The sequence below is a fragment of the Heterocephalus glaber genome, unplaced genomic scaffold (assembly GCF_053883595.1).
Source record: "Heterocephalus glaber isolate CG9 unplaced genomic scaffold, H.glaber_assembly_v1.0 deba00000676, whole genome shotgun sequence".
Classification (NCBI taxonomy): domain Eukaryota; kingdom Metazoa; phylum Chordata; class Mammalia; order Rodentia; family Bathyergidae; genus Heterocephalus; species Heterocephalus glaber.
The window spans coordinates 5,719,794-5,738,991 of NW_028258156.1; the positions used below are offsets into that span (position 1 = coordinate 5,719,794).

The 19,198-nt window shown below is 35.9% G+C and overlaps 2 protein-coding genes across 8 annotated transcripts in view; one reads left to right on the plus strand and one right to left on the minus strand.

Moving 5' to 3' along the window:
• Gsdme (gasdermin E) overlaps nt 1–19,198 on the plus strand; it is a 128,327-nt gene that overhangs the window by 83,086 nt on the left and 26,043 nt on the right. For both annotated transcript variants that reach the window (XR_002393092.2, XR_015449340.1), the window contains exon 11: nt 7,725–7,907. The gene's annotated coding sequence lies outside the window, so the exon portion shown is untranslated. The remainder of the gene's footprint in view (nt 1–7,724; nt 7,908–19,198) is intronic.
• The window catches only part of Pals2 (protein associated with LIN7 2, MAGUK p55 family member), a 90,977-nt gene continuing 80,694 nt past the window's right edge, over nt 8,916–19,198 (minus strand). For all 6 annotated transcript variants that reach the window (XM_021254107.2, XM_004839542.3, XM_004839541.3 and 3 more), the window contains 2 exons: nt 18,969–19,097; nt 8,916–12,399 (listed from right to left, as the gene is read on the minus strand). In XM_021254107.2, coding sequence (XP_021109766.1) covers nt 12,223–12,399; nt 18,969–19,097 — 306 coding nt within the window. In that variant the 3' untranslated portion in view covers nt 8,916–12,222. The remainder of the gene's footprint in view (nt 12,400–18,968; nt 19,098–19,198) is intronic.

Sequence of the window (19,198 nt, forward strand, 5' to 3'; positions counted from 1 at the left end):
CAGTAGTAGTTTCTTTTAGAGGAACTAGTAATATTATTAACTTTTATTATTTTTAAACCTTTTCATCAAAAAGTTAAAACAGCTTGTTCAGCTTTGAGTTTTAGATTGTAGGTAATCACTTCAAAGACCATAGGTTAAAAAGATTATGCATTTGTGTCCAAAGGAAAGATATACCAATATGAACTGGAAGGGAGGGGATTAAAAAATACTGTCCTGGCAAAGTTCTCACATCTGTTCTGGCTATAACAGAGTTCAACAAAACACGCAAAAAACTGCACTTGTTTTTGAACCCCACTGCTCATTATTCTGTGACAGAATCTAGGATGCTGCTTTAAAAAAAAAAAAAAAAGGCTATCAGGGTTACTGAAGAAACAGGAGCTAGTCAGCAGTTCTTTTTAACACATTCGTGTCAGCTTGAACCACCAGTGGTATATGCATGACTGTCCCATTGGACAGCTTGTACCACTTGGTACAAATGGATATAACCACTTTTATTGGTGGTCTTACTAATTAACAAAAAGCCTCCTAAGTGGGACAGTCACACATGGACCATGGACCACGGGTGGTTCAAGCCACTAGCAGTGAGACATGAATTACAGTCCTGTTGTGAATGTGTAAAAAGAGGATACATAGCCATAGGAAATTTTTCCCTTGTACTTCAAGTACAGACCAGATATAGATGTTCTAGGCATCAAATCTGGTTCTTCTTGAAAACACTAAGGACTAAAGGCTTGGAATGTGTTTACCAGAATAAGCTTTATGTTTTCAGAGCAAAGTTACTGACACTGCTGCCCACCTTTCTTATTTTAGATGATGAAAGTCACACATTTTAATCAATAATGTTAGTAATTTATAGCTGGTAACCACCAGCTGTATGTTAATTTATAGCTGATAAGGTTTGTCTGTTTCTGAGTGCTGGGCAATCAAATCACACACTAGCACTAAGCTATACCTCTCAGCTCTTAGCAGGTGAATTTTTATTTATTTATGTTTAAAAATTCTTTTATTGGTACGTTGTAGGTATACAACACAATTACATTTCTCATTGGGAATTGTACCTTTACATAATGCATCTTGATTCTTACTTTTTCCCCATTCCTAGCCCTCCCTTCACCGCCTCCACCCTTCCCTATTTACAAAGACTTTATTTCCATTTTTTCCATTTCTCAGCATTTTTCCTTTCCCTTCTTTCCTTTCCCCTGCCCCTCCCACTACCCCTATCCCTTTGGACCTTTTCTTCCTATTTTGCATTATCGATTATTCATTCTAATTATTGGTACATTTTAGGTATACAATATAATGACATTCATCATTGGAAATTTGCACCTTTACATAGTCTCTTTTGTTTCTTATTTTTCACCCTTGCCTAGCCCTCCCTTCAACCTCTCCACTCCTATTTACAAAGACTTTGTTCCTATTTTTCCATTTTTTCATATTAATCCCATTCCCTTCTATCCTTTCCCCTAACCCTCCCACTTTCTTCCCGTTTGCCCCTTTTCTTCCTATTTCACATTACCTATTATACATTTTAGTCCTTATTAACATTTTCAGTTTCTCACACCAGAGAAACTATTTGGTATTTATTCACGTGTGTCCTATTTATTTCACTTAAGAGTATTGCCTCAATGTGCATCCACTTAGCTATAAATGTCTCTAATTTCTCATTTTTTATGGCTGAGTAGTACTCTATTTTATAAAAAAAAAAAACACATTTTCTTTATCCAGTCTCCAGTTGATGGGCATTTGGGCTGTTTCCAAGTTTTAGCTATCACAAACTGAGCTGCTATGAACATGGGTGCACATATATCCCTGTGGTATGATTCTTTTAATTCTTTGGGGAAGATCCTCAGCAGTGGAATAGCAGGGTCAAATGGGACTTCCAGTCCTCCTAGTTCTCTGAGGTATCTCCATACTGATTTCCATAGTGGTTGCCCCAGTCTACACTCCCACCAGCAGTGGAGCAGGGTTCCTCTTTCCCCACAGCCCTGCCAGCATTTGTTATTGGTTGATTTCATGATAGCAGCCATTCTTTCTGGAGTGAAGTGGAATCTCAGCATTGTTTTCATTGGCATCTCTCGAATGACCAGTGATGTTGAACATTTTTTCATGTATTTATTTGCTATTTCTACTTTTTTGTCTGAGAAATGTCTGTTCATTTCAGATGCCCATTTTTGGATTGGGTCTTTAAATTTGGGAGGTCTGATCTTTTGAAGTTCTTTATAGATTTGAGATAGTAGACCTTTGAGGAAGAGCAGGTGAAGATTTTGTCCCACATTGTGGGTTGTCTTTTCACATTGCTGGTGGTTTCTCTTGCTATGAAGAAGCCTTTTAGTAAGAAGAGATCCCACTTGTTGATTGTTTGTGCCAGTTCATGGGCAACTGAGTCTTCAAGGGTTCTACCTAACTTCTGTTTCCACTGGTTCAGAGTTTCTATTTCAATATTTAGATCTTTAATCCATTTTGATTTTAGTTTAGTGCATGGTGAGAGATATAGGTCTAGTTTCAATCTTTGGCAAGTTGAAGCCCAATTTGTCCAACACCGTTTATTAAAGAGGCTGTCTTTCCTCCAGTGAGGGTGTTTGGCTCCTTTATTGAAGACGAGATGGCTGAGTGTGTCTGGTGTTGTTTCTGCATCTTCTAATCTGTTCTACTGGTCCTCAGGTCTGCTTCTTTGCCAGTACCATGCTGGTTTTATCACAGTAGCTTTGTAGTAGAGTTGCAGGTTGGGGATTGTGATACCCCCTGCCATGTCTCTGTTACCTAGAATTGCTTTTGCTATTCTGGATCTCTTCTTGTTCCAAATGAATTTTTGGATTGTTTTCTCAAGGTCCATGAAGTATGCTGCTGGGATCTCAATTGGAATTGCATTAAATCTAAATAGCAGTTTTGAAAGTATGGCCATTTTCACTATATTAATCCTTCCCAGGAACAGGGGATGTCTGTCCATTTTCTGATATCATCTTCAATCTCTCTTTCCAGAGTGCCATAGTTTTCAGAGAAGAGCTCTTTGATTTCTTTCATTAGGTTGATTCCTGGGTATATTTCAGTTTTTTGGATGCCATTGTGAAAGGAATTATTTGCCCTATTTCTCTCTCAGTGAGTCTGTCATTGGTGCAGAGGAAAGCTATTGATTTTTGTGTGTTGACCTTGTAACCAGCTACTTGACTGAATTTGGTTATTAAGTCTAGAAGACTTTTGGTGGAGTTCTTGGGGTCTTCTATATAGAGTATCATGTCATCTGCAAATAATGACAATTTGACTTCTTCATTTCCTATCTTTATTCCTTTTATTTCTTTCTCTTGTCTAATTGCCATGGCTAATGTTTCCAGAACTGTATTGAACAAGAATGGTGGTAGTGGACATCCTTGTCTTGTTCCTGATTTGAGTGTGAAGGATTTCAGTTTTTGACCATTTAGTATGATACTGGCTGTTGGTTTTTCATAGATGGCTTCTATCAGTTTGAGGTAGAGACCATCTATTCCAATTTTTTGTAGGGTTTTTATCATAAATGCATGTTGGATTTTGTCAAATGCTTTTTCTGCATCTATGGAGATAATCATATGGTTTTTGTCCTTGGCTCTATGGATATAATGTATTACATTGATTGATTTTCACATATTGAACCATCCCTGCATCCCTGGGATGAATCCCACTTGATCAGGGTGTATGATCTTCTTGATGATCTTCTGCATTCTGTTTGCCATTATCTTATTAAGGATTTTTGCATCTATGTTCATTAGTGAGATTGGCCTATAGTTCTCTTTTTCAGTTGGGTCTTTCTTTGCTTTGGGGATCAAGGTGATGCTTGCTTCCAGGAATGAATTTGGGAGTATTTCTTCCCTTTCAATTTCATTGAAGAGTTCAAACAGTAGTGGCAGCAGTTTCTCTCTAAATGTGTTGTAGAATTCAGTAGTGAAGCCATCAGGGCCTGGGCTTTTCTTAGTTGATAAGTTTTTAATTACATTTTCAATTTCATTGGTTGATATTGGGTTGTTCAGAATGTTTAGGTCTTCTTCGTTCAACTTTGGTAATTCATATGTATCTAGGAATCTGTCCATTTCTTCTGTGTTGTCCATCTTATTGGCGTATAGGTTCTTGAAGTAGGTATTGATGATCCTCTGGATTTCTGCTGGGTCTGTTGTAATTTCAGCCTTTTCATTCCTAATTGCATGGATTTGGGCCTTTTCTTTCCTTTATCTGACAAGGTTGGCTAAGGGTTTTTCAATTTTTTTGATTCTTTCAAAGAACCAACTCTTGGCTTCATTGATTTTTTGTATCATTCTCTTAGTCTCCATTGCATTGATTTCTCCTCTGATCTTTATAATTTCCTCCCTTGTATGAGCTCTGGGGTTGTCCTGTTCTTCTTTTTCTAGAAGCTTGAGGTGCAGCACAAGGTTGTTTAATTGGGCTTGTTCTGTTTTCCTAATATGTGTATTCACTGCTCTGAATTTCCCTCGTAAGACTGCTTTCATTGTGTCCCATAGTTTCCGATATGTTGTATTGTCATTCTCATTTAATTGAAGGAACTGTCTGATTTAATTTCCTCTGTGACCCATTGGTTATTCAGAATTTTGTTGTTCAATTTCCATGTTTATGAAATTCTTATGGTTTCTTTTGCTATGGATCTCCAATTTCATCACACTATGGTCTGATAATATACAGGGGATAACTTCAATTCCTTTGCACTTACTTAAACATGTTCTATGTGTGAGTATGTGGTCTATTTTGGAGAACAACCCATGTGCAACTGAGAAGAATGTGTATTCTGATTTTGTGGGGTGGAAGACTCTGTAAACATCTGTTAAGTGCATTTGTTCAAGAGTTCGATTGAGTTCTAGTATTTCATTACTTATTTTTAGTCTAGTTGATCTATCTATTTGCACCAGTGGGGTGTTGAGGTCCCCCACTACAATTGTATTAGTGCATAGATGACTTTTCATGTCCATTAGTATTTGTTTTATATAGTTGGGCACACTAGTGTTTGGTGCATAGATATTTATGATTGTCATCTCTTCCTCTTGGATTGTTCCCTTTACAAGGATATAGGGTCCTTCTTTGTCTCTCTTAATCACTGTTGGTTTGAAATCTACTTGATCTGCAAAGAGGATGGCTACTCCTGCTTTTTTTTGGTTTCCTGTTACATGGAGTATTGTTTTCCACCCTTTAACTTTCAGTGTATGAGTTTCCTTTTGAATTAAGTGTGTTTCTTGTATGCAGCATATTGTTGGATTTTGCTTCTTGACCCATTCTGCCAGTCTGTTTCTTTTGATTGCTGAATTGAGACCATTAACATTGATGGTTATAACTGAAATGTATTGACTTGTCATTGCTATGACTTTTTCTTTTTGTTGGGTTCTCCCCCTTTACATTTAATTTCTTGTCATGCCAGATGGGTTCATTCTACTTTGCTTCCTGGGGTTGTGATCCTCAGTGTCTGTTCCTAGGCTATTGTGTAAAATTCTTTGGAGTGCTGGTTTGGTATTCACGAAGTTCCTAAGGTGCTCTTTGTCATGAAAGTATCTTATTTCTCCATCAATTTTGAAACATAGTTTTGCAGGGTACATCAGTCTGGGATGGAGGCAGTTTTCTTTTAGGGCTTGGAATATGTCACTCCAAGCTCTTCTTGCCTTGATGGTTTGTGTTGAGAAGTCTGCTGTGATTCTGATGGGCTTTCCTTTGTATGTGATTTGTTTCTTTTCTCTCACTGCTTGTAGAACTTTGTTCTTCTGTTGAGTTTCTGCAATCTTAACAATTACATGCCTATGTGTTGATTTTTTTTGATCAAGGCTATTTGGAGTCCTATATGCCTCACTTATCTGTATGTCAAGCTCTTTTCCTCTGTTTGGGAAGTTTTCTGCCATTATTTCTGTGAAGAGATTTTTTTTTATGTCATCTGCACTCTCTCCTGTTTCTTCATTGACTCCAGTCAGTCTTATGTTATTCTTCTTTGCATGATCTAGCAGCTGCTGGATTGATTTCTCATGTTCCCTTATAATTTTGAAGCAATTTATCTTTTCCTGGTCACTAGTTGCAATCTTATCTTCTATATCTGAAATTCTGTCCTCACATTGGCTCATTCTGCTGTGTAGACTTTCAATGGAGTTTTTCATGTCCTGGAAATCTATTTGCATCTGTTTTATGGATTCCATTTGTTTCCTATGTTGGAATTCCATCATGTTCCTGAGCTCCTGTCTAGATTTATTAATCATGTCTTGCACTAGGGGCACAATTTCTCCTGTTATCTGAGAAATTATTTCTGATTTCCTTTTTTCCAGATCCCCTTTTGTTGCCAGTTCAGTGGGTCTAAGTGATTGAGTATCAGAGTGTTCCATCTCATTTCCCTTTGGGGTTGCTGTAGGTGATCTGGAAGTTTGGTTTTGAGACTTATTTACGTGTTTTCTCATTTTGACTGGGGCGGGGGGCTGTTGTCGCCTGCAGGGGTTACCTCCTCTGATCTGGGAGAGGTGGGACAGGGTCCGGGAGCAGCGCTAGGGATGGTGGCCCAAAAGCCCTTTCCTGGGGGCTGGGAGCAGCAGGAGGGATGGTGGCCGGGAAGCCCCTTCCTCTGGTCCAGGAGCAGTGGGAGGGCGGCTCAGAAGCCCCTACCCCTGAGATGGGAGTGGTGGGAGGGATGGTGGCCCAAAAGCCCTTTCCTCTGGGCTAGGAGCAGCAGGAGGGATGGTGACCGGGAAGCCCCTTCTTCTGGGCCAGGAGCAGTGGGACTCGGTACCGTGGTCTGGTGTCCTCTGCGTCTTTGTAGTGTGGAACCAGGTGGCTGTACAGAGGAGTGGGGGTGGGGGGCCAGTGGATTGTTGCCGGGGCACGGGTTGATTCAGCATGTTCTTTGGGACTCGGGACCTCACTAGGGTGTCCGCAGACCTGCTTGTCTGCAGCGGGCTGATTTGGCGTGTTCCACAAGACTCAGGACCTGGGTAGAGTGTCTGTAGACCTGCCTGTCTTCAGTAGGCTGATTCAAGCAGGTGAATTTTTAATGCTATGCTTTTCCCCCTCAAGTTAGTTAGGCTTCCTCCAAATTCTCAGATCATTCTGATATGAGGAAAGCCAAATTTTAGGTGTGGCTTCTAATATTTATATATATTGCTACTGTGGGTTGCTGTTGGCTGAAGGGTAATAAAGACTACTATTTCCAACTTCTAAAATAAAGGGCTGGGGAGATAGCTCAATGTAGAGTACATACTTAGTATGTGCAAGGCCCAAGATTCTATCCCCAGTGTTAATAAGACCTTTTAGCTTCTGTGGTAGCAACAATACCTATTTTATGGTAAAAATAGCTGTTTTTAATGTAGCAAATAGGTTAGCTTCCAAGTTCTAAGCAGCATGTACTCTAACTATACAGGTGTTCATTCAGTTTGTGCTGGAGACTAAAAAACAATAAAAGCTGATAGGAAAAAAATGAAGAATTATCATTTCTGACCTTCTATGTGTGGAGATAAATCTGATTTATCACACCACTGCATTAACAGCCAGTGGCCAAGGAGCACTAGTAGTAACCATTATCTGGATTTGAGGTTTATTAGCTGTATCTAAATGTGAATGTTTCCTCCTATAAAGAAATAGATGTATGTTAACAATACGGATTAAACAGTAGTGCTACAGTGATAAATTTCAGGTGTAAGGATAAAGTAGAGTAGCTTTAGGGGCAAAGATCAGAGTTTGTTTTAATGCAGAATGCTGTATTGTTTAAATTTTGATTGGTTTTTCAGTGAACTGGTTGCCACCAAGGATTTGCTACTGTAAGAGTTTGGACTTGGAATGTGATCTAAACTAAAAGGAACCTCATCCTGCCTAGGACCACTGAGAGAAAAGAACTCATCTTTGAGGCTATCTTAAACTGGAAGTAGGATTCCTGATGGCATTCACCATCTACTGCACCACCTCAGAATGAGGTACACTTTAAAGGAACTAAAAGATAAGCAATTCTAAAATAAAGAAACACATTTAATTGATAAAGTACGCTAGTAAAGGTTTATCACATCACACTTACAAATTACTCCTTACAATTTACGGTGAAGACAAATACTAACTTAGTTGTATTTAACAAGTGGAATAGTGAAAGTAAAGGGAAGTAAAACCGTTATCAAAAATCTCATGGTCAGAAGTCAAAATTAGGATCCATGAACAGTACACTACTTTTGTTTATCATGAGAATATGTTTAAGAAAGTATTGGAGTGTTTTGCCAAAATGGTGCAAGTCATGCTTCTTACCTTAGAAATGAGACATCATCGTTCTCTCCTTTTTTTAAGGACTCATTTTTGATTCTCTGCATTTTTTTCAAAACTCATTCCAGCAACACAGAAGGTAACATAAGGAAATAAATGTTTTTTGAAAAATAATACGATGACTTAAAAAGTTATAACTAAAATATTTTAAAAATACCTTAATAAACTTGTCATGTTCATCAGCTATACCACATATACTTACATAAAAACAGATTTTATATATATATATATATATATATATATATATATAGTCAAATGTATTCTTAAAAGTTTGTCAGTAGTCACTTGCATGATATACAGGGATCTAATTTAAATACTGAGTATCTCCCAAGAATTCAAAATACGTTACATGGTTATTACATAAATTTTCACAGCAAATCCCTTGAAACAAGAGGAGTGTATCTGCAGTAATCTGTAAGCCTCCTGAACTGTGTTACAGATTCATTTGGAGATTTGAATAAGTATTTCCCAAGAGGTTCCCATCTATAACTGTTTCTTTTTTCCTTAAGGAAATTATAATAATGAATGATAATTTTCTGAGTTTAATTTCTCATATTCTTTTTTTACAAAGGAAGTTAGTATCAGCTTCAAGGTGGAACCAAGATCTTTTAAAACAATCAGTTTCAAAATGTCTAGAAACTTGGAAGTAATTAAAAATTTCAGAACAGCAGCTATAAGGGTGAATAATTTTATTCATGTAATTTGGGAGCATGTTACAGATTATACGCATAGCTGTATATTTATATATACATATATATAGCAACTCAAACATTTAAAAAAATGATTTATGTACATAAAACTTTAGGATTGCCTTTTCCACATTTAGTATAAAGATCTATTACTACTAAATTATTGGCTCTCTAGCATGTGATTTAATGGAGTATTATTTCAAAAGTCGTAAAAGTAAAATGTAAGATTATTATTTTGAGCAATTTTCAAAACTTATCTTTTGAGCTTGCCAATTTAAAAAACTATCTAATTCTATGGCTATCCATCTTTAAAATTAACTTCAATCATTGGATCTTGACATTTTTTTGGTACCGGGGATCGAACTCGGGACCTTATGCTTGCAAGGCAGGCGGTGGAACCAAATCCCCGGCCCTTGACACTTTTCTTATACATAAAAATAAGTGCGATTTTAATGAATTTTAAAAGTAAAGATCATCTTTTATTGTCATTGAGATATCATGGTCAAAGCAGTATTTGGCCATAATCTGTCATACTAAAGTTTTATTGTGCCATTTGAAAGAAAACTTAGAGGCTTTAATAAATGAATTAGATTTACTAGACTCTAGTCTATGGTTTAGGCTATTACTGTAGTTATACTGGGTTTTTGACATGACTTATATTTTAGAAAGCTATGGTCAGCAATTATATAGAGTTGGCCAAAATAGTCCTGATGTTATCTGACATTTGGAATTAAATATCAACAAAATGGACACTACATAAAAGCATAGTTGTAATGAAGGTGAAAAATCCTACTTGTAGGGCATCAAATATATTCCACTAGTTACAGATAAATGACTTACTTAGGGACATCACTTCTACTGGTATTGGTACATTTGAACATGAAAAATACAGGTATCATCTTTAGTTGTATAGTCATGCCCTGAATGCTGGATGTGAACACTCATTTGTCCACAAGGAAACCTTATATTTATGTGGCAGCCCATATTTCACAAAAACACATGCATGTGTGTGTATATTTTACTTACTACAAATCATTCAATATCACTGTAAATCATTTTCCTTTCAATAAAGCTATTATAAATGTCTGTTATCTTAGGCTTGTGCCATAAGAGAAGTACACACTCCTTGTCACATTACCTAAGAATCCTGCATGGGGCCTCTGGGCCTCCTTGCCTCAGCAGAGCCTTGCGGGGTTCCTGCAAACTCAGATGAAACTTGGATTTCAAGTTCAGTGATTCTTCACTGAGATACACTGAACTTTCCTAAATTTATTTTCTTTAGCATTTGAATCTACACTGAACCGAACTAAACTGCATCATTTCATTTTATGAGGAATCTAATCTGCATTAGTCAATCATGAATATTAAGTATAGACTACATTCCAGATAATATGAATTTTTATGCTACAAGACAAGGCTAAAAACTTATATGTGAAAGTCACTTCTCTTTTACCAAGATGGCAGAAATATACTGTGGATAAACTGCTGCTACAATTATTTCAACGCTATTTTAAAAAACTTACAGTGTGTTGAAACATTAAGTCATGGGATCACCCTGATCGTGTGCTTTGATTCACGTTGCTATGAAAAGTCAACAATTTTGGGTAAATATATGTGATCTGAAATTTTCCAAAGTTATTGAAAGAATATGATCCATTTTGTCAATAATTTCCTGTCCTATGACAAGGAAAAACAATGTGGGGTCATTTTGAAATTCTAGAATTAAAAAATTTAAAGACCTACAGATTTCATATTTTAACAATGTAACAATTTTCTTTCACTGTGGAAAATGGTTTAAAAGAACGGGTGAATACTGCTTACTATCATATATTTTTTTTCTTCTCTGAAAGACTTCTAAGCTGTGATAGCTCTGGTGAGGGGAAAAAACAAATTCAGCAGCCAGGTGTCTGATGATTGCACCAGACAAAGATTATCATCAATATTTAAGCACCTAAACCCTTTAAAATGTGAATAGTGTGAACATGAAAAGCTAGCAACAATATAAAAATATGATCAACTTAGTTTAGTGATGAGGTGCATCTCTGTTTTAGGAAAAATTTATACCATCTATTGAGGTAAATATGGAAATTTGTATATTACATCAATAGATCTAAAGGAGGAACCCCAATTATTAAAGTACATTTTAACAAATGTAAAATATAAAAGACATTACTGAATATAGATGATATACATATTATATAATGTATATGTGTGTATATAAAACAGGTGATGATCATTTCCAGATTTTATAAATTATTCAAATAATTTGGTTTTCATCACAACAAACAGAACAAATACCTTAACAGTTATATAACTGCTCAAAAAGCACACTGATTGTTCACAAAAACTCCCAACTGTAAACTTAAAAGCATCTTTAAACAACACAGAAATCTGCAGAGGCATGATACTTTTGCTGACCATATCCTTAAAAAAAAAAAAAATCTCTATATTATTAGGTTCAATTTTTTACATGTGAAAATAAAACTTTCTTCAAGTGTCACTTCGTGTAAGGTTTTTACAGGATAAGGCACTCTCTCAGTCTGCATGACCTTGCTTCCAGCCTGACCTTAATCTGTACATGTCAAATTAATATCCATATGTCACTGCAACAAACAAAAAGAATAACCTCAGAAGAGTGCGAGGTAGCGCTCTTTCTTTTTCATTAAAGATAGAAACAAAGGGAAAAAGCTATCTGTATGAACGAGAATGGATAGCCATACATCTCTGAAATGATTAAAAAATGTGGCACTGAACAGATTTTTGATGTCAGGTTTAGATGGTAGTACACTCGTAGCACTGACATTAAAATTCTGCTTCTGTAAGAAATATGATTAAGAAGGAAGGCCAATACTACTGTTTTCTTCTAATAAGAGTAACTGACCCTTCACTAAATACTGCACTGAATGACAGCTTTATAAAACTATTTCAAGTATTCATTATCACAGTGAAAATGTGAGACCATGTTAAAGTGAATGATTTGAAAATTCTTTTGATGAAAAAGGCAAGGGTACCAAATCATAACATATACAAAATGCTTCAACGCATTTCTTTATGTGATATGAATAGAAAGATTATCCATAAAAAGTTAGAAAAATTAAGATAAATTATATATACCTTCCCAACCATATTTTATATAAAAATTCAGAATAGTGTACTGTTATTTCAGCTACACAATAAAAATACCTGGACTTGGCAAATAACTTCTATCTGTGCATGTATTTTCTCAGTAGAAGGTTTATTCGTTGAGTTGCTTTTGAAAAGTTTTATTTTAATGATTAACCTCATTGAATCATCAGTAAACCCAGCTGATTGGGACCCACTGTGGTTCCATCCTCAGTTTCTCTATGGCAGTTTGTAATTTCTCAAAGGCTTTGTCTAGATTGTCGTTTATGATGATCAAATCAAAATAGTGGTTGTATGCTCTCTGAATCCGTGCACTTTCATCCACTGTTTTCTTCAAGTCAGAGTCCTATTAAAGAGTTTTAAAAGAAAAAAATGTTTGTATGATAATGCACATTTACTTGCTAAAGAAACAAGTAAATTCAATATTTGTGATATTAATCATCAAAATCCAATCTATAGTGTTAAAAAAGACATTACTGTCTGTGCATATCTTAGTCTTTCCATCTGCATTCATGTTTGAATTTATGAGCATTTTATATCTTCCGTTTTGTTATTAGAATAAGATTCTTAATTAAAAGACTGACAATATTCTTTGGGTAAATCTAAAGTATTAAAATAATTATTGTAGGTGACTGGTTTCTAGCTCATCTAACATCTTTTTTGAAGGATTTAAAAAAATGGTACTGGGAATTAAACCCAGTCTTCATATTGAGCTATATTACCTGCTTTTTTAATTTTTTAATTGTAAGAGAGAGTTTTACTAAGTTGCCAAGTTGCTGAGGCTGAACTGAACTTGGGGTCCTCCTGCATCAGCTTCCTGAGTCCTGGGATAACAGGCAGGCACCACCCCCCCATCTCAAAAGATTTCTATTTTATGACCTATGTAAATCATGAAGCCAATTTTCCACCTATCTGTAATAAAGTCAGAGACCCTTCAAAGTATGTTTTGAAGACTAACTACACGCGGCCTATCCACCACCAAAAGATACACCCATACACTTAAGTTATGTTTTTGTGCTAGTACTGTTTATATTTTATACTAGTTCTAGTCATTTTGGAAAGATATAGGAAGAACTTAAGTAATGGGTTCTACACCTTAGCAAGTAAGGCTTTTCATAAATTCCAAGTGTTTGAAATTTCACTGTATTTTTATATATTCTACAAAATTTTAATGGGTTCTTATTAAAGTGACTACTATGTTTCAGAACTGGTAGACATAAAAATGAATAAGGGGGCTGTTGCTTCATAGTGGGAGAGACAGATAAAAGACAAATCAACATAAAAAATTTGCAAGTTTATTAAGTAGTATAAAAAAACAGGCACAAAGGATTTTAAAAGATCTACTTAGAGTGACTGGAAAGACAAAAGCAAGTAACAGTTAAGAGTACAGTAGGAGAAAGAACATCTTTAGGCAGAACAGCAGTGCAAAAATCAAGAGAAGGGAAAGGGCCCAGGTGTATCTGAGACTAAAAGAAGACCAGAGTGGACACTGGTTTGTGGCTACGTTATGGAGGACCTAGTGTAATAAAAAGACATCTATGGGTCTTGAGTGGGAATGTGATGTAAGTGCATAGCTGATGGCAGTGATCCATGTCACAATAAACTGCTGCCTAGATGATGATGGTGGCAAAGTAGATAGGAAAGACAACAGTCTGGAAATTTACTCTAGTGTTAAAATCATCAGGATTAGCTGATGGGCTACATGTGAAAAACAAAATGAATGGATCAAGGCTAGCTTTTAGGTTTCGTGAGCAAATAGGCATCTGTAGAAGATGCAGAGTAGTGGGGAGTGAGGAGAGCATGACTTTTTTGAGAAAACAAAATGTTCCATTTTGTTTATGACAAGTTTAAGATGTCTGTGAGACATCCAAAGTAGAGATATAAGTAACTGACACATCTGGGTTGTGGTTTACCTAGCTATATAAATCATCAGCATAATAATGGATGTCACTGGGTTTTCACTAAGGGAAAGTGTAGAGAGAGAAGTGGGTTCAACCACTAGGCCCAAACTTACTAATACTTCCACTGAGAATGCTAAGTTTGGAACAACTAAAATACCTTGGATCACAGACGTATGAACAGGTCATAATTCAACTTGAAAGGAATTTTTACTTATAGTTATTAGCAATCTGATTTGTTTTTAAAAATCTTATAATAAAAGTGGAGTATGCCATACAGGTGGAAAAAGGAATAGAGAATCTAAGGAGTGATCTCCAGGACGTGCTGATTTTTGAAAAATACAGGGAAACTACTATGTATAATAAGCTACCTTTTATACAAGAAATGAAAGAGGAAGTACAATATATACCTACACACTTTCTAATGGTAAAAATAGTTACCAAAAATGGCTATGTATATAGATGGAAGGAAAAGAGTGGAAAGGACAGAGAAAAGCTAGATTTATGAAAATGTTGTATACAATTAATTGAAATAGAAAAAGGAATAATACACAAAAATCAAAAGCAAAATGAAACAAACCTGTGTTTCAAGTTGATGGCTTAGTCACACAGAAAGGAATTATTTCAATGACTTTAAAACTAAATAATTTGACATCTAGTGGGATATATCTTCTGAGCAACTAAAAAGCCTGAAACTTAAAACTTTTCAATAGTCATATTGTTAATATTGACACTGCTATTCAGAAATTATATATGTTGGGGTGGGGATTTAGCTCAGTGGTTCCGCCGCCTGCCTTGCAAGCTCAAGGTCCCAAGTTTGATCCCTGGTACCAAAAAATAATGAAGTATCACATATATAATTTCTATTATTATTATTTATACTTATTATATAGGTATAAAATAAGAAATCATTATCAGGAACCAAGACTTTCTGCATAAGAGGCAGGCCAATGCATGGTTGAAGTACTGTAGTAAAGTAAAACTAATACAAAATTGGAACTGGAACTATCAAGTTGAACTAATGATGTATATTTTCTTAAAAAGAAAAATATATCCTCCATCTGAACACTGAAGGGTCCAGAAACAATGTCCAACTGAGTTGAATGCATACCTTCAGTGCTTAAATTATCTCTAAATACCATTTCTCACTAAAACAAATCCAGATGTTGGGATGGCTGGTTCCAGTTCTGGACAGGAAATGTGTGAGAATAACCTTGAACAAGTTCTCATATGAGGAAGCAAAGAATCATCAAAGACTACTGGGACTGTATTAAAGAAATCGAGAAGCCAATCTGAATAGGCTCCTACTAGCTGAATAAATAATCTGAACATCAAAAAGAGTGAAGTGACCTAGATATACACAGAAGGAAGTAAGTGCTATTGCAAGTGACTTTAAAATAGGATAGTCTATAAAGATAAAAAGAATTGTGTGTGTGTGTGTGTATGTGGCTGTTCACAGTAATCATACCCACTGGTGGGAGTGTTGATATACTTATTCTCAGTGTTTATGGATAAAGCAAAGAGCAATTATGTGATAATCTAATGTGTCTGTTTATGAGAACTCTGACACTCAGCCTAAGAAAAATTAGACATATAAAAGAGAATGGGAAATAGTAGTATGGATTTATAATATAGTATGCAGTATGAACTTACGTTATTTAAACATACAAACAGAAGTATATATCCTAGGTCTGTGTAAAAAGGTCTAGCCTACAAGCATTGATTAACCATATGACAATGTGCATACGTCTTGTATTATGTCTTAAAATACTATTTACCCTAAAAGGAACCTGGGCATCTTGGGAAGATGTTAGCTTCTTGGCCTCCAACAGGAAATGTACATGATGAACATGGAACATCTCTCATACTAGACAGGAAGAAAGCTATCCAAGATTATCAAGCTCATGAAAAAAAAGGTCTCAAAAGCAGTGTAGTGGCATATGCTTTTAATCTCAACATTTGGGAGGCTGAGGCAGGAGGATCATGAGTTCAGGATCATTCTGAGCTATACAGCTGGTTAGTTCAAGGCAAGCATGGCCTATCCACAGTGAGACCTTTTCTCTTTCTCTCACATACATTGTAAAAAAAAAAGTCTAAAAGCTCTCAAGTGTTAAAATGAGTTTCTACTGGTCAAAGATAGGACAGTTTGAGCAGGAATAAAAAGAATAAATACAATAAAGGAAAGCTTATCAAACAAGTCTAAGAACCCATGCGCCATAAACAAAAACAAAAGCCTCATTGGTCACCTGTCTCTCTTGCAGGCTCTGAGAGAACAAACCTATTATTCTGAAAACTGATTCATAAAGGAGCATTATTAGACATGTGCCATGCCTTTTCTATATGAATTGTACTTCAGAGGTAATCAATAGTTCATGAGAAAAATAACAGTATATAAAGGCCAATGGATCGATAACTTAGAATATTACCACCTTGCCACTCCAAAAACAAAAGAGTATCTAATCCAGGCAAAAATCAAAAACTTGCTAAAATCATTAGATGAAAAGTTATTAGGAGGGGCAGGGGATTTAGCTCAGTGGTTCTGCTGCCTGCTTCGCAAACGCAAGGTCCCAAGTTTGATCCCTGGTACCAAAAAACAAAACAAAGCAAACAAAAAAGTTACTGGGGAACTTTTAAATCAGGCTAACATCTGAACCTACTGCTTAGCCTTATAAAAATGACACAGCCTGACATACGCTCAGGATATAATAAAATGTTCCCCTTTGGCTTGAATATACTTATCATTCTTGCTACTTTATGGAGCACTTCTAGAAGTCATCTTTTGTGTTTTTAGTTCACTGTTCTGGCTGCCTTGATGTCCTGAACTGATTCAAATACAGTGGTATCTTGGATCACAAACTTAATTTGTTCTAGTTGCAGAACTTGCAACCAGAATCGTGGCAAGAACTAAGTTCATGAAGTGAGGTATTACTGTATTTACCTTCATGATTGTTATGGCTTATATCTAGATGCTCCCCCAAAGCCTCATGAGGTCATAGGTGGGGCTTTTGGGAGGTGACTGGATCATGTGATACTGGATCATCGGTGTATGATACTGTATTAGTCCTCTGATAGGTTTATAGGTGGGTGTGATGTTGGGTGGTGAAGCCTGGTGGGAAAAGGTGGGCTATTGTAGGCATGGCCTGGAAGCTGGGAAAAACTACCCAACAGGACTAGAGATATTTACACTGATCCAGGAGTAGTACCTATTCCACCAGAACAGAAAGTCTTATTAATAGGCCATTTAGAAGAGTACCAAATAGGTCTTTCCTCAACACTGGAGAATAATTGGCTGTAGACTGAGAAATGCTTGGGTCTTATCTAACAAATTTTAAAAGCAAGACCTGAAAGGATTAAACTATTCCAAATAACTGCATCTCGGAACAAAACTCATAATGTCTGGCATAAAAAAAAATTATCAAGATTGCAAAGAAGCAGAAAAGCATGACCAATAATGAGAAAAATAATTCAATCAAAACAGACCCAGGCCAGGCGTGGTGGCACATGCCTGTAATCCCAGCACTCCAGAAATGGAGGCAGGAGGATCTCCCTGAGTTTGAGGCTACCCAAGGCTACATAGTTTAAGGACAGCCTGAACTACATAGCTAGATTCTATCTCAAAAAAACAAGGGGGGCGGAAGAGAATGTTATAATTAGTAGACAATGAGGACATCAAAAAGTTGTAACGTTTTTCACATATTCAGAAGGTTAAGTAGAGACATGGAGCAACTTGAAAAAGAACTAAGTGGACTACTAAGCTCTGATTTCAAGGTATATTATTCAGCTATATGGTGGGAAGAGGAGCAAGAGGGCTGGTTTGATGTGGCTACCAAGAAGCACAAGGAAAAATGTGGAGATGATGGACACGTTCATTATTTTGGCTGAGGTGGTTTCATGAGTGCAAACACAACCCCAAACTTATCAAACTGGACACTTCTAGATATGTATAGATAATTTTATGTCAATTATAACTCAAGCTGAAAAAAAAAAAAGACATTAAGTAAATTCAATATGACCAATTAAGTAAATCTTCATCTCATTCTTCAAGATCATCTTCAACTCATCCTTTTTTTCTATTTTTTATTTTTTGGAGTCCTAGGGATTGAACTGAGGACCTCATGCATTTTAGGCAAACGCTCTATCACTGAGTTACACCCTCATCTAATGTGTTGATCTTGTTTGGATTCTGATGTAAATAAATCATCTACAAAAATATTATAAATCTTGCAGGAATTCAAATATAGACTGCATACTAATGATACTGAATGTTGCTTTTTAATTTTTTGTGCACTAATAGTGCTATGAACATGTTTTCAAACGTACTCCTTTAAGATAAATACTAAGGTATTTATGGATGATATGAGATAAAAGATTTGCTTTAGTAATTCAAGATGAGAGAGGAAGTGGAGAGAGATCTAACTGAAATGAGTGGTCATGTCGTGGGAGGCTAAATTGGTGGGAACATAAGAGTTCATTCTCTTTTTTGAACATACGATCTTAAAATTTCTATAATATGAAAAAAGAGGGAGAAAAAGAAAGCATGTAACAGAAATCAATAACTGCTTCTATCTATAAACCATATGATGAACAGGCTTCTTAATGGTTTTAGGGCTATTTTCTCATTAAAATGAGGCAGCTGGATTAATATTTATATTTTAAAACTGGTTCTTGTTCTAAAAAGGGAACTATGCTTTTGGTTTAAAATAAAGCGAAAGGAGGAGAGAGGAAAGGGAAAATAAAAAGAATCAATATGTGTTACGTACATGTACGTAATCCCCACAATGAATGTAATTATGTACTACAAACGTGTACCAGTAAACACTAAAAAAAGTTAACAAGGATTCTCAAGTAAAAGCAGTACTGTTCTAACTATACCTGCTGAATAGTTTTTATTTTATAATATCTTATATAGTGTGTTTATTTCCTAAGTATGAATAGATAGGATTAAACATATTCAAAAGAAAGGAAAAGGAAACAATTTAGCAAAAATAAAATGTTTAGATGGAAAGAAAGTGTTCACCGTCAAAAGCTTGGTAGTGATTCCTGCATCCACCACAGCCTTGTGCATGGTGCGTAATGTCTCTAGCTCTGGAGCAGCAATAAACACCACATAGGGCATGAATTCAGATGTCCTCAACACCTTCAGCGCCTGTGTAGAATAATTACAAACCAATTTATTAATATTGGTACTTGAAGTATGCTATATTTTAGTATAAATAAAATCAATCTGCCTTCTAAGGATTAAGAACA